The sequence below is a fragment of the Rhopilema esculentum genome, chromosome 5, assembly GCF_057945365.1.
Source record: "Rhopilema esculentum isolate cy_ngs chromosome 5, ASM5794536v1, whole genome shotgun sequence".
Lineage (NCBI taxonomy): Eukaryota > Metazoa > Cnidaria > Scyphozoa > Rhizostomeae > Rhizostomatidae > Rhopilema > Rhopilema esculentum.
This window is the reverse complement of record NC_142819.1, coordinates 6,987,594-7,003,628: the sequence shown is the minus strand read 5'-3', so window position 1 is coordinate 7,003,628 and position 16,035 is coordinate 6,987,594. Positions and strand designations below refer to the sequence as shown.

The following is a 16,035-nucleotide window of genomic DNA, read 5'->3' as shown; positions in this document are numbered from 1 at the left end:
TCTTCCGGCAGAGGGGTGGGAGCTTCCGACAGGGGGGGGGGGGGGTAAAATGACTAAAATATGCAGTTTTCGTACGTTATTTTTCAAATTTGCTCCGACAATAACCTAAAATTTTCTCCGATGGGGTGGGGGGCCAGGTGCTTCCGACTGTAGCCACCTAGCCCTCCCCTGGCGCCACCACTGATTCCACCTTTTAAATACAAAACTAGGGTCTATTTTCAACTTTGGAACTTATATTGCAAAACATTCCAAAAGGCGGACACTTCCAATTAGTGGACACCTTGCTCTGGCCCCGACGGTGTCCGCTAATTAGAGAGAATACTGTATATATAGTGGAATCCCAATATAAGGAACCCCGGATATAACGAACTTCCCGGTATAACGAACTAAAGCTCGCGAAAGTTTTGCCCCTGCGCCGCTTCCCCTGCAAAAGGGCCCGTGTTGTTTATAGCCCCGGGGCCAAAGCTGGGTCTCGGCCAGACTGCCAACGAACCTTCTTACATGTATGACATTGGCAACGAGCGACGACAAAATTTTATTGAGAGACCCAGTTGGAGAAGCGAAAAAGACAAGTGAAGTGCTCGGCGAAGTCATGCCAGCTTTGCCAATGTCTAGGTCCCAAATTATAGGAGGAACAGGATTTTCATTTTCGATGGCTAGACATTAGTGATATTTTAATACAGCTTGGTTTTTTGGAGTAAAATGAGCACAGAATTTTGAGATAGCCTAAACAAGCCCACCTAAAATAGTAATATTTTTAGGCGTGTACTGCGAAGAAACCTATTATAACGAACTATTTTCTGGTTCCCTTCAGAGTTCGTTATATCGAGAGTCCACTGTATTCACATCATACAAAATCATACAAAAATAACGTTCTTTTTTCTTCAGCATCTTTCTAGCGAAAAGATGGAGTTTTTAGTTCACCTATGAGTCTAAAGCCTGATTCACACGAGACGAATTTTTCGCGCGAAGCGAAGTTGAATTTTCACTGGCAGAAATTTTTTGTGAATTCGCTGTGAATATCGATTATCAGAAAGCTTAAAATTTTAAGATTTATCAAAAAAGCGAGCAAAACAGCAAAAAGCGATACTGGATTAGAAAAAGTTTTTCAGGACGTCTACAGTAGGCGGAATTCCATTTTTCGTGAAGAGGGGTTTACGTTTAGATTTATAGGACTAGGATAGCTTCTTCAAGTACTTTCATTCTTTCAAGGTCGCCATCGAAACTTGCAAGAGCATACGAAATCCTGTTAGTGCATCTGCTTAAAACTGTTGCTGTTGAGCAGGCAAATAAGCAGCCAACAATTTAGTAATTCGAAGAAATTCTTGCCTTCTTTTTATTTCTGACATATTGGTAGAACGATGAAACTTTCAAGCCAGTTTTCATCAATTTGAAATTCAAATGTTTGAATAAAAATCTAATATGAATCCACTTATATGAATTGTGTACAAAAAACAGGAAAAGAAAAATTACCAACCTATTTTATTGACGTTTTATAGGCGAAAGAGAGAAAAAAAATGCGGAAAGACGTAGGCCATCTGAAACCAAAACAGAAGTCAGGTGTCTTCAAATGCTGTTCTGACTGTTTTATTTTACAAGGCGAAATATTTCGCAGCGAAAAATTAGGAATGGTTTCTACTTTTTCGCAGCGAATTATTCGACGCGAATTCGCTGCGAATATTCTAATCTCTACTTCTGTGTAAATTTTTGGCGCATTCGCGGCGAAAAATTCGCTTCGCACGAAAAAAATTCATCTCGTGTAGATCAGGCTTATGCAGCACCTGAAATTGAAACCAAACTTTGTAACATGCTTTTTTCTCTGCTCATTCTTGCCTCGTTCAAGTGGGTAAGACTTGCTCTCTCTCTTTCCTAGCATCCTAGAACCTTACTCCCATCCCAAAATAAGCCGAGCTCGTAAGAATCTTCATTCAACTTCATTCATTCTGAAAAGTAGGGGGCAGGAGGCAGGGTGCACGTTCACCCAGCTTTTCAGAAATTTTGTGAAAGTACCTATTTATAGCTCACAGATGTGCCCCTTTTCTGACTACATGTCCCCACCCACTGTTGAAATGTGCCCTACGGTATGTCTATGTTAGAGATACTTCTGTTGCTCACTGCTTTTAGCCTTGGGACAGAAATATCAGCACAAATATCAACCAGTAGAGACTTTCTTCATCAGATTATATGTTAGCACTAATCCGTTAAATAGGTCATCTAAAGCATCCACAAATATGTCGCTTACAATAGGTTATTATAATGGGTCAGATAGACTTGAGGAAAGAAACCACTATTCAGATGATGGTGAAAAAGGAAGTTTTACTCTGGAGATCACACGATTAATGGCGATCATATTTGTGTACTTATTTGTTATGGTAGGAAAATTTTTTGAAACTACTCAAGCAGCAGCGAATATACCTCAAGGATGATTCAGTAAAAATGAGATTGACTCGTGGATGAATACAAGAATCAACCACAGAAGCAATTTCAAATGATGAAATTGTTTGTGGTGTATTTATAAGATCAGCAGAACTAAGCAATCATAAGAAATCGTGCATGCGTTCCTGAAACTTCTATATCAATTCATTGGCAGCTGGAGAAATGACAGCTTAAATCATAGCTCTATAAAAAAGATTGGATTGAGCTTCCAATTGTCTTGAAACACCAAAGTTTGAAGCCCGTTCGATTTCAAAGGAAAAAGGGTCCCAAACAGAAGTGGGAATCCATTCCGCAAAACCATGCTCATGGATAGGCGAGAGCTGTAATCCATCCTGTATATTCAAGATAGGAAAAGGAAAAAGGGCTATTCAGATGAAAACGTTTTTAAGAGTGATAGTGAAGGACTGAAGGCTGAGTCGTTGTAGGCGCTCTTTTCGAATGGCGACACACGTGTCACATTAGAAGCTCGACCCAGTCTTTTTTATAGATCAGTAATACAACTTAGGCTGAAAAGATCTCAGAGAAGCCAAGGAAGCAGATTACAAAACGATAGTAAACTGAAAGCGTTTAAATAAGCGATAGATTTTGATACAAGCTCTGGCAAACGTATTAGCCCATTTACCCTGTTCCGTGCAAGTTTAGAACTGCGACCGTCGCGGTTCGCCCTTTCGTTTACACTAGCACTCTGGAACCGAGACATTTTTGCTCTGCTATCCGGAATAGTTTTGATCCTGGTACGAAAGCGAACGAAACTTGTACCGTCACGGTTCCGTTTTTGAACGGGACAGTGTAAACGGGGTTTTAATCAACAATTACACATCATGTAAATTCTATCTTTTCCGTTCGCCTTTCTGTGTTCGTTTCTTTTCTTTGTCTTGTCTTTCCTGCTTTTTCAGTTTCTCCGCCTCTCTGTTCGCTTTGTCTTTTTCTTTCTTCTCCTCAGCAGCCTTTTTCTGCGTTTCTCGTTGCTGTTTTTGATTTTCAACCACTGTTTTTGCATTAATGTTCTCGAACATAGCTTGAGGAAGTGAAGGAATTCTACGAGTTTCACTGATATCAAAAATTTTGTCATCAATTTAGTTTATCTTATAGCCAGTCATTATTTGATGAAGAAAAAAGAAATATTATTCTGCACCTATGTCCAAAGAGATTGTAGATTTCCTCCTGATTACTCACGTGCTGAGCTACTTGAAGTTTCGCAACGAAAAATATATTTCTGAAAGCAGGATTTCCCCACTATATCTTCAAAATGTTACATAACTTCGGCCTCTTTAACAATCTTTGGTTGGCAATCTAGCTTTGGACTAAAAGCAGCCACTCGCACGCTCTAAGAAGGTTTTAGACAAGAGCAGTATCGATAAAAATTGAAACTAAATGAATGGGGAATGACTACAAACAAGTTATTTCTGAACCAAGAATACAAAGCCACAAAGCATATCAAGCCCGTTGACCGAGATCATGGGAAGACTTTTATTTGCTCTAGCGTACAGTTTTTTTCATGCGGGGGTTCTCAAAGATATTCTCGGAAGGAGCAGTGAATGGCCAGGCAGAATGTTTATATATCTATTGGCTTACCTTGGAAAAACATAAAAAACATTCATTGGGTAATATCATATAAAAAGTGTATTGTTTTGGTGGGGAGAATTTGTACCAGTTTATGCTGCTGATCATAACAATTTGGTTATTGCAGGAGCAATATACATATTTATACATGTAGCTACAAAGCTACTTGCATGATATGATTGAAATAGTCGCTGATCCGGTACCAGCTGTCAACAACATCAAGAATTAACGTTTCATGAATGTTTAGGTGACCCAGCTGCCTATTCAGAAACTGTCAGTACCGAGTGAATAATCTGCAGCACTTTAATCTAAATAAAAAATGTGGCACGAAAGGATACATAGCTGATTTTGTGATTCATCCGATTTCTTGGCACATGTCTTCTTGTCATCATCACTTAAAATAGTTTAAAAGCTTTAAACAACAGTATTCAATACAGTTCATACAAATTAAGAAGTTTGAAGCTTGATTAAATGGAATTAAACACGTCTAATATGTGACAGGGTACGCCTTTTAGGTGCCCCTTGGACTTTTGGTTTTTGGGCACAGATTGCACAATTGTTGAGATTGTGTTTATTGTAGCAGTGCTCGAGTAAGCTTCACATTTTTTTATACGGCTAAAGCAACAAGCGTGCAAGTGTGCATTGGCCTTGGGTATATAAACTTTGTCTTGGCATAGTTTCATTCTCACACGTTACACGACAACTAGAAGTTGGGCTGTGGAGAGGAAAGGTTTTTCCTTTGCGACCCTGCCCACCCAACCCATGTCTAGATATCTTCAGGTGTTTTCTTTATATGCATGTTGACTTTCTACTTCTTTTTTTCGTGCATTAGTTAATGGCCGCATGGCTTGCGACTTTTTGCATGAACAAGGTACTGCTAGTCGGCGGAAGAAGGCCATTGTTCTTCTTCTCAACCCCCTCAAAAACGGTTGGGGTTTTATTTATGGCCGTCTTTGCGATTGGCGCACCGACAACCCAAAAATGAATGGTTTAAATGATGAGAGAACACCACCTTCAGTCTTATGATTGACAATGGTAAAACATTCTGAGGACCATCTTACCCATATTTGCTAATGGTTTTTGTTTAGTAACCTGGAACAAATATTAAAGTTTCGAGTGACAAGAAAACTAAACCAGAATACGATATTGGGAGAAGATATATAATGTTTCTAATCGTCGTTAATTGTAACAACGAATATCCCATGACTCGGTTAGGAGGTAATCAGGATGGAACGGTTAATATTGCTTACGACTTAAAGAAAATTGACAGTTTATGCTTAGTTACGACCACTTCTTGCGAGAGCCACGCTCACCTGTCAGCCCTCTAGTAATTAGACTTTCCCAAAGTCTATTTTTGTTAAAGTTGGTTTCGTAAGGCCTCAGGCTAGGCATTCATGAAAGGCGAAGACAAATCCAAACTGCGAAGGAGATAATGGGAAAGCCGTTTAGATTTGCTCCTTTTCGCAGTTTAGATTTCCCCTCACAGTTGTAAGAATGCCTTACCGCTTTAACAAAATAAGACTTTAAATTCTATCTAATAATTAGATCAAAGATTTCTTGATGTAAATGAAAGTGCTAGTATATTCCCCACTTTGAATCCTAAAGCCAAGATTTTTCTGCAACTGATAGCAAAACAAAGTTGTGTTCGAAAACATGCTTTGTGAATTGTGAGGTTATGGCTTCTTGCCAAAAGATACTCTTTTACTCTTGGGTCTACTCTATGATGTACATGATAATATAGATGTTTTAAAGAAATAACAACAGAACCTGACCCAGTTGTTTAGCAGATGGCGCTTTGGAGGGCCATCTTTGATTCCCTAGATTATCATTATCATGATAACCTGTACCTAGGTACAATGTGCTAATGTTCATTGATTAGCGTATCAATGCCTTACGCTAACAAGTATATAATTGCATAACATAATGAAATATGAAGCAATTTCAAACAACGACAAACCTTTCTTCGCCATCAGAAACATGTGAATACTGTTCTAGCAGCCTCCTTTTGATGTCATCTTCTGTCCTATCGGTTGGTTTTGTCATTGCTAAGGTTTCTTGTTGTTTGTGTATTATATCTAGAAGTTTTTCCTCGGCCTTACTTGCGACATTATTAGTTTGTGCTGAAAGGCGTGAAATGCATGTGTTTAGAAAAAAATATGAAAAAACACGAATGGACAAACAAACAAACAGGGACCTACAAATCAGTAAAAAATAAGAGTAAAATAACAAGAAAAAAGTATTCACAGACAAAAATAGCTACATGGTAATTAGAGATAGAAGAAAAAAACTCACAAGGACTTTGCTCTACTTTGTTTCCAGAAGTTTCATTCCATTTATTGACCATTTCTTTACATATATCAGTTATCGGTTCCTCCTATAGCAAAAGCATATTTTTATCATTGTTGCAAAAATTCCAGACATCGATGAGGTGCAGTAAAGGCCCGTCGTTAGCAATTCTCAGCACCCATTTTTTTTGCTTAGGCCTTATAAAGATGGAAATATGTAACCAATAACTTTTAGTACAAAGAATATAACTATAAAGTTTAATAGGAATCCGGCAAAAATCAAGCAAGTCATTGTAATGCGCTGTATTGTATTGTATGGTATTGTTTGGTATTGTATGGTATTGTATGGTATTGTATGGTATTGTTGGTATTGTTTGGTATTGTTTGGTATTGTACAGTATGTTATAATATGGTATTGTATTGTATTGTATTGCATTGTATTGTATTGTATTGTATTGTATTGTATTGTATTGTATTGTACTGTATTGTATTGCATGACTTGGTATAAACACCAAGTTTTGGCTGTTGAAATTTGGTATAAACACTAAATGAGACTAACATGAAGCACTTTCATGGACTGCGTAAAGGCAGCTCATAAACCATAAAAGAAAAGGTACATTAATTTTCATGGAACAAAGTAAACAGATAATATGTTCATAACAAATGTACTAAGACATTTTTCATTGCTAAGGCATTTTTCATTGCTAAGACATTAAAGCAAACAACTTCCTGGGGAGAAGCAGGTACAAATAGACTTGCGATAAAATTCATGAGAAAAATACCTGAAATCAATAAAACAGGTGACGGCACAAAATTAATTTATCATTGATGGACTTATTAATGACTTTATTGACAAAATTTGCAAGGTCAAACTTACAGCAAAACTGTTTAAGAACTTACAGAAATAATTTATAGTTCAATAGATATCGTAAGGTTTTACTAACATTGTCCACTGACAAATTCCTTTGTATCAGCAACGTTTTTATGCACAAATATACCAGTGTTTATGACAAGAAACAATAAAAAATTCATGTCTTTCGTTTATCCATAGCCACTGTTTATCGCTAGCAAAGATTATACTTGAGCTATAGAGCATCACATTGATTTAGGACCTGAATAAGGCTGCGTTATACTATCACAAACCAGGCTTGACATATGAGGAGTCAAGGGGGGAGGGGGTTTAGTCTGGCAATCTCTTCATTTTGGCCTATCTTTCATTTTGGCCTATCTCTTCATTTTGGCCTATCTCTTCATTTCAACGGTATATCAATAATTATATTTGGTCCTCTTCGTTCACAAGCCATCATTTATCCAAAAAGTCTTTTATCAGCCTTGAAAGGATAAAGAAAGCCTTTAAGCTCCATTAAAACAGGGTTATAAAGAACACAGTTGTAAGATTGATTGGCAATACAAGGAAGGTATCGAGGCTGACTCCAGTACACCATCTGCGACATTATTTGTTTGGTTTTGACCAGGCTAAATCAACTTTGTTTGATACTTTCATTCTTGAATTTTCTTTGGAGTTTGCAAGGATAAATGTGATTAAATTCAAGTGATTTTATTTCTTGAACGCTGGTTCGTTTTCGGTAGACCACTATTGACCTAGTTTAATTCATTTTTAACAGATTTATTAATATATTTTCACTATTTTGTCTGGTTGCTGACGAAAGAATGATTTTGTGGATTTTCCTATTTAGAATTTGCAATCGTGTGAATTTGCTTGATTGGCTCACTAATTCTAAAGTTTGGTCTGTTATTTTAGAAAAAACACTGAAAGATAAAGCCACGACGAAGGCAACTCATCAAGTATAAAGCACTCCCTTCTTAAACATTTGTAAACAGTGAAATGACAATGGGCGCATAGATGTCCGCTGCATAGAGTTTCATACCCTGGGTACCAGAGCCACAAAATTTCCCAATCCTATATTCTATTTCCGTGCTTGAATTTATGTGGCTCTGGTACCCATTGTAGCCATCTCTGTTCGGTTCTAACGGTGTCTGAAATATAAACAATAAACAATTTTTGTTGTTCAATTTTACTTGAGCTTTTTGGTACCACACGGTTGCTTCTCCCAGAGACAGGAAAACATTACGGTCGCACAGCCACTGACCACGAAAAACAATAGAAGTCCCTACGACACACCCAAACCACGTCCACTTTCTATTGTTTTGTGAGGAAGGTTTGCCTTCTGGGATGTTTTTGTCTGGGGGAAGGTTAACAACTTTTCTGGACTCTGGCTTCTCCCTTCTAGCGTTGGCATCACCAGTTCAGCGCAGTAGAAAAGTTACTCTTACATGAACTCCTTAGATATAAACTATAAAAAAACCACAAAGTTTATTGAGAAACTATTACTTTTTTAAAACGCATTTCATGTTTTCATGGCCTGTAATGAAGGCTATTGTAGCAACGGCTGCAGCTCGTCCACAATTAGTGATAGCAGAGTAAGAGTTGAGTTAGATTGAAGAGAGGTAAAATAGAGCTGGAGTTTGAGTGCTGAGTTGAAACACACATAACCTGTGAAAATACTCCATATACAGCGCTAGATGAAATATAAATGCCTCACAATGGGGCCCTCTTTGATTGTGTCCAACTGCAGCCTATGAGTACAACGAATACATTCAAATGTCTTTTTAACAAAATTAAACCTATAAGAAGTTCAAAGCAGTCTTGGGGTACAAAAAATAAATACACTTTAGACATGACTCTGAACTGGAAGTTGAAGGCTAAATTTGTTCTTTTGTCATGTTAGCTGTAACTGGACACCCTAGATTTGGCAAAAACCATGTGAAATTCCTGATAACAAAGATTTTTGTAGTACTTTTAATGCAAAATCTTCTACAGTGTTATAGCATAATTATCATGCCTTATCAAAAAATAGCTCAGTATTTCTGGACTGCAGTATACAGTCTATTTACTCAGCTGTTAAGTGTTGGGAGACCATTCGCATAAACGTCTGGCTTTCAGAGGGACGCTTCGCCTAAGTGACCTTATACTGAACCAAAAATGAAGCAAAAAGAAGCAAAAAAGAAAGAAAACAAATACTTTCAACTGCATACTAAGAGACTACGAATCTCTGATTGAGGCAAATGCTATGTTTGTTCCAGTCTGGATGAGTCACTAGGCGCAAGTGATAACACTGCGCGGCAGCTCCATTATCGTTATATAATGTAAACTGTGTTCTTTGACTAACCGTTCTTGGAGAATTCAAGGTAGCAGCAAGAAGCTACTATTTTATGCTAGGTCAAATGGGAGGAGGCCATAACACTTCATGTCTGTATGGGATCTCTATAGATCTTTGTCAGGGTAGGAGCTATCATGGAAACATACTCTTTGAAAGTCATGCAAGGATCTCATCTAGGCCTGATGTATATCAAGGTTATAAAGCTGTTTCAATATTCCATTCTTAGACACTGCAAATAGAGATAAACTTTGAGTGACCTTTACTCCTGTGTCAGCTAAGCTTGAGTGGCTTCTTTCTTTATTGAATACAGATTCAAATTGTCTGTTCGGTATGTTTACCTTAGATCTGTTATTTGTGTATGGTAGACCATTGTTAGCTCTTAGTGCTGGAACTCCCAAAGCATCACACTTCTTATTGTTGATGAATGACCAGAATTTTTTGGGCTCTGTATTTATCTCAGGAGCAAGCAGTCATGCTTCCTGCCTTTCTTTCGATGAAAGCTTTCTTGTACTCGATTCTCTATTTTTTTAATTGTTTGTACCAGGGAAAATTTTTCTCATTGTTGTCACCAGAACACACATAGTAGTCCAAAGACTAACAAAATGAGAGCAGCACCCATTTATGCTGATGGTTTATTCCGTTAATTTGCAGAGTGCTATAACAATAGATATCAGGGCTAGCTATAATAATGTAATTATATGCAGAGTAAAACTCTGATGGCAATAATTAGTAAAGGGATCTTGGGGAAATTTGAGTAATCTTTTTAAGATTTCTTTCAAAAAATCTTTACACATTTTTGAACCCATTACATTAACTGACCTCAAACTATAAACAGGTTAGAGCAAAGGAAAGTGCTACTGGCAAATGTTTTGCAATTAAAGAAAGTCTGAAATTCAATATGAAGAAGAAAGCCTCATCTCCAACTCCTCCCACTTCCCTTTTACTTCCCAAGGGTATAGAGGTCAGAGATGACATCCATACATTCATCAAGATCAAACCAGCAGCTTTGTGGCTACTGACTTTTCAAGAAATCCGAAACACTTAAAGATTCATTGCTAACAATGGGTCTTTGCAAGCATGGCGACGATCCAAACAATGGCAGTAAATTGTCTTCAATGGCAGTAAAATGATTTCAGACTGTCTAAAAATGCATTATGGGATGCTTGCGTAGCGCAATGGCTCATTGTTAGCAATGAGTCTTTAAAGCTATTTCTCAGAAATTTAGAAAGCAATTGGTCCAAGAGGCAATGGTTCAGCCATGGAAAAACAGCAGAAGTAAGCAAAATCTGTTAAACTTGAAAGCAGCTTACAGGGATATTTTAGGAACAATACTGCAGCCGGTTGAATTAGGAAAGTACCAAAGATGAAAATTAATAGGAGCTTATGTAAACAAGGCCTGCACGGGAAAAACTAAAATAAACAGATATCATAACAAGTTTTATAATTACATTGAAGCATTGGGAGGGTTCAATGTTGGTAAACTTCCAAACAATTTATTGACAGTGTCATTAATACCTTAAAATAAGCAGTGCAGAATAAGAAAATTATAGCAGTTACCAACATAAAGGATTGCTGTCCTAACAAAAAATCATAAAAGTCCTTAAGATATCTTCAGTTCTTGATTCACTGATCTAAGAACACCAAGCGTAAATGACAGTATTGGCTTACAGTGGAAGTGGAAATGTTGCAAGTAGCTTGACAGAAAAAGCTGCCTAGGGCTCCTTTGCAGTATTTCATTCAGATTGTTCTTGAGACACCAATAATCAGCCAAACTTTCCAAATAATTGTTTAGATGTCTGAGGTTAAAAAAGCATGACCTTTGTAATTTATACATTTCATTAACCTCGTGACTGGGATTTCATACTTGCCACAAGGTTGAACATTAAGTTCCTCTTACATAGCATCTTTGTATATTTGATTAACCTAACCTTCTTTGATTAAGATTCTGTCAAATCAAAAGGCTCTTTAACACAGTAAGATTTTGTCAAGTTTGATTTTATAAAAAGTGTTGCAAAAACAGAGAAGCAAATTGATTTGGGGGCTATGGCTCTAGTTTTGCAAAAGCCCGCTCATTACTGTGCCTGTAACTTGGGGGCTAAGCATGCTTTTTTGAAGAATATGCACCACAGTGAGGAAATGAATTACCTCTATAATAACTTTTTGAGAATCAGTTTTGAACGATTCAACAAGATTATCTATCAATTTGATATTCTGTAATAAATGTGTCAGTCTCATTGTTCTTTCTGCATTTAGACAGGTCTGGGGAAGTAAATAAGTGACTTATTGACACTAGATTGGACTACATGGTGTGAGAAAGTGAAAATTCATTCATTCACCTTTCAATTTACTGGAAAAAGAAAAATAAAATGTTTGACTCATGAAAAAATTGAACTCAACTGTCAAACTTCCATTCAGTTCTTAATTTTTCCTCTGGTTTGAAGATTGTTCAGTGGTTAGGGACCCAGACTACAGATCCAAGGGTCTTGACCTTCCCAGAGAGAGGAGGGTCATAAGCTCTATGCAATTCATTTTCCTTAAAGGTCACAGACTACAGATCCAACAATCTGGGACTTTAAGTCTTTGATATAACCAAACTTTCACCCAGAGTAAAGGAAGTCACCTGTTCTCTTCAAGGCGTCGACGTTGCTAAAATGAGGAACAAGCGGAACAGCCTAGTAACAAGCGGAACAACCCAGTAACAACCCAGTAACAAGCGGAACAACCCAGTAACAACCCAGTAACAAGCGGAACAACCCAGGAACAAGCAGAACAACCCAGTAACAAGCTGAAATGTGAATTAATTGTTTAGTAAAAAACACATGAGGGCGTTTATAATCCAACTCTCTGAAGTTCATGTGGGCTAGAACTATCAAGAGGCCGTCAATCATGTCTTCGTCTGTTTCGGGGGCTTTGTGTTTTTGCCAACAGACAGAGAGAATCTATTGACCCCTGATCGGGACGAAAAATAAATAGTAAAGCATGCCTAAAGGGGTATATGTCAAAATATTTATTTCAGTTTCTGGAGCCCCACCAATAATTGTCTTACTGTAGTATGTTTCCTTTATAACAATGTACTGCATGGGAAGGAATACAATGGGCAACCTCTTACAACTGACAAAGACATGGAAAACTTATAATTTGGATTAAAGAAGAGGTTAACTTTCCGCCTCAGTAAAAATGATTCTAGGCAAACCATCAGTTTCCTGGTTCCTGGATTTTCCGACTTTTATCCCACGACAGGGGCATGATTTTTCTTGTAGGCACATCAATGTCATTTTTCTCCCCAGGCGATTGAATGGCGCAATATCGTGAAATTTTGATGGCAAGGTGACAAACACGCAACCAATGTTTGGTGTTTCCATCATCATCATAAAAAAATTAATTTATCTAAATACACTTAGTTGAAGAGCCATAATACACTCTAAATACAATCATATCTAAGTACACAAAATATAACAACATCAGAACTGAAATGAATAAATATTTTGACATAGTCAGATATTCTTATTTTTATTTAGCTTTAAATTCTTTCCTATACGTAAAACATAGCAAGTAGATAAACATAGAAAATTTCCAGAAGACCAGAGGTTTTCCGACAAAATAGGAGTCTAGCTCGAGGGGCAAATCACTCCAAGAAAATCTTGTACACCTTTTATGAAAATCCTATTGTTTTATCTGAAAATCCCTAGAAATCCTTTTGTTTTGGTGAAATCTTGTACGCAATTTTCAAGAGTAAATTGCCCCTCGGTCTAGCTCTACAGGGTTTTGTTGCCCCCCTCTGATTCCTTCTATCTTAGCCACTGTGGCCAGAGCAGTTTACCCAGCATAGCTATTTTAGCAACCAAAATAGCCACCAGAGCAGCCACCATTTTCAAAAATTTCTGGGGGAGCATTCACCATACCCCTTTAGGCATGCTTTACTATTTATTTTTTGTCCCGATCCGGGGTCGATAGATTCTCTCTGTCTGTTGGCAAAATCACAAAGCCTCCGAAACAGACGAAGACATGATTGACGGCCTCTTGATAGTTCTAGCCCACATGAACTTCAGAGAGTTGGATTATAAACGCCCTCATGTGTTTTTTACTAAACAATTAATTCACATTTCAGCTTGTTACTGGGTTCTTCTGCTTGTTCCTGGGTTGTTCCGCTTGTTACTGGGTTGTTACTGGGTTGTTCTGCTTGTTACTTGGTTGTTCCGCTTGTTCCTTGTTTTAGCAACGTCGTCAAGGTGTAGGAGTCACAAGGTGTGGTCACATTGAGAGAAAGGACAATACTAATCTTACTGTCCAATAAAAACTAAGTAAGCCACAAAATATTTCATTCGAATGCATGCCAAACGCCGGAAAAAACCTGAGTGTATGCCAAAGATCTTTGGGACTAATTACATAGAATTTCTCTAATGAACCACTAATTACAATGATGTGTCTTCTGCTCTTTCTTTCTCTCTCTGAGAGGAAAGAGCCTCTTTCATTTTGACCACCAACCAATTGTTCAATTTTATATATATATATAGCATAACAGCAAAAAAGATTATGTATTTTCCCTATATAGAAAATTTTACTGCAACTGGTTCTCAATATATAGCTTTTATAAGCACATAAAAATGGAACTTTGTTTATTTGATTGAAAAATGTAGTACTTAGTACTTTTCCTTTCACTTCAATGATTAGAAAATCCATCATTTTTTCTTCTGAAAAACGCTTCTTATTTAAAAGGCGTTGTTGAATGTGGTCTTAAAAACAAAAATCATAGGTAGAGCAGCCACCCTTGACGGTGAACTGCTGCCATACATACACAGTACGTACACTGCATATGCATGCACACATGCTGGCATGATACATCAAACAAAAAAGATATATCTTACCGTTGCCCCCTGTAGAATATTTGATATCGTTTCCTCCTTTTCTTCTGCAGAGACATCTTCTTCTAAAACTCCTTTTAAGTAATCAAGGAATATGTCTTCATCTAGCTGCAAAAATTTAATTTTATCGCAAAGCCACTCATCAAAATCCTTGGAAGCCATTTTGAAGACAGCCTCGTTCTGTTGCATTACAACTTCCCATTCCCAGGCTGTAATGTCCTATGAGTCGGAGTCACTTTTTTATAGATCAGTGGTCGGAGTCAGGAAAAAATCACGGCCCCGCGGCCACTGGCAGAAGAAAGGTAGTAAGAACAAAGAGAAATTGAGGAAGGTGGCCAGAAATTTGGAAACTTGTGGAAGTTGAAAAATTATTATTGCCTTTGTTTTTCAAAAAACAACCATAAAAAAATTAAAAAAATAATAAAATGAAATTCAAATCTACTGTTTTTTAATATAAACATGTATGTTTGCAAAACTGCTTTGCACCGTAAAGCTTAGGCATTAACGTTTTTATAACTTTTATGTTTTAATAATGGCACACATTTTACTTTAAATCTGTGAATCTGTCTCTAAAAATATCTACACTCATTTTCTTTGATAAAAAACAGGTTATAAGAAATAGTAGGCTCAATTTTTTGAATGTTAAGAAAAACCCTACCCAAATGAAAAAGCTAAGCAACTTTTATAATTTGCAGCTTAAATTTTCCGAGTTGACACTCAAAACAGTCTTGACATTGAGCATCACTGTATATTGCAAAACGACACTTATGCAGTTTGCATTCATTCTCAGTAAATTGGACACTCAAGAATTTTCCATTTAAAAATTTGTTTTGACTTCAATTTGACATTGATTAAGTCAATGAGCGAAAAATCCATTATCTAAGAAATTTAAGAAACATGTAAGAAATTTTTGATAGCAAGATGGCCGGAAAATTTAAGAAACTGCCTACCAGCACCGGACCTTGGTTTCAAAAAAAAGTACGTGTATGATTAAAAAAAGCTACAAATTTCTAGAAAAGTTTGCCAGGAGAGGTGACGAAGACTAGCTAACTACCCCCAATTTCTTGACAACGCCAATTTCAAACCATTAAAAATGAGGAAGGTTTTATAGTAAGTTTTTATAGCCGAAGGAAGGTTGACAACTTTTCTGGACCCTGAGCATGAGTTGGTTTTGGTTTAAACAGGGCAGGCGAAACGTATTTGAAAGGGGAGGGGCCAAGATATCAAAGTCTTGAAAGGGCTTAGGAAAGGCCGCAACCATGGTTGCCGGCAAGAAAAATTTTAGAATTATGGTGTCTTAGTGATAGCCAGATACTGTATCTAAAATGAATTTTGACTGAAGGTGTCGCATGATCGCGTCTATTGTGATGTTGACTTGAAATAGAAAAGTTTTGCAAAGTTTTAGAATAACCATTATCATATAACTCGTAATGAAACCTTTTTTAGATTTCAAAATTACCCGAAATAAGATGAGTGAAAAAAATAAATGAAACACGGATTAATAGAAAACATTAACGTTGAAATATCAACAGAAGAACTATCAGCTAAAAGTAGAAAATTAAGCAGATTTGTACAGTTAAGATATAACTTTGTAAAATCTTATCTTAACTTCTTCGGAAATTAAGTGCTTTAACAAAAATTTGAAAAACCTTCAAACTGGGCTTGTCAAAATGAGTTTGAATAGAATGTTTAGCTTGGTGTTAATTA

At 37.0% G+C, this 16,035-nt stretch overlaps 1 protein-coding gene across 1 annotated transcript; it reads right to left on the bottom strand.

Annotated features, from left to right (window-relative positions):
- Positions 1–64: 64 nt before the first annotated feature.
- LOC135690127 (coiled-coil domain-containing protein 43) lies at positions 65–14,553 on the bottom strand. Its single transcript, XM_065207600.2, has 5 exons — positions 14,332–14,553; positions 6,292–6,373; positions 5,957–6,119; positions 4,338–4,393; positions 65–3,454 (listed from the first exon to the last, which is right to left on the bottom strand). Exons 1-5 carry the CDS (start codon positions 14,515–14,517, stop codon positions 3,267–3,269), a joined length of 675 nt encoding a protein of 224 aa, XP_065063672.2. The 5' UTR covers positions 14,518–14,553; the 3' UTR covers positions 65–3,266.
- Between the last annotated feature and the right edge of the window lie 1,482 nt (positions 14,554–16,035).

What these genes read in the sequence shown, in the direction of transcription:
- LOC135690127 (XM_065207600.2), bottom strand. Translation starts at nt 14,517, where the DNA reads ATGCAACAGAACGAGGCTGTCTTCAAAATGGCTTCCAAGGATTTTGAT. An exon ending in CAAAGTAGAGCAAAGTCCTT is followed by an intron (nt 6,120 to 6,291) that starts GTGAGTTTTTTT and finishes CACGCCTTTCAG; the next exon opens with CACAAACTAATAATGTCGCA. An exon ending in TGAATCACAAAATCAGCTAT is followed by an intron (nt 3,455 to 4,337) that starts GTATCCTTTCGT and finishes CACTTCCTCAAG; the next exon opens with CTATGTTCGAGAACATTAAT.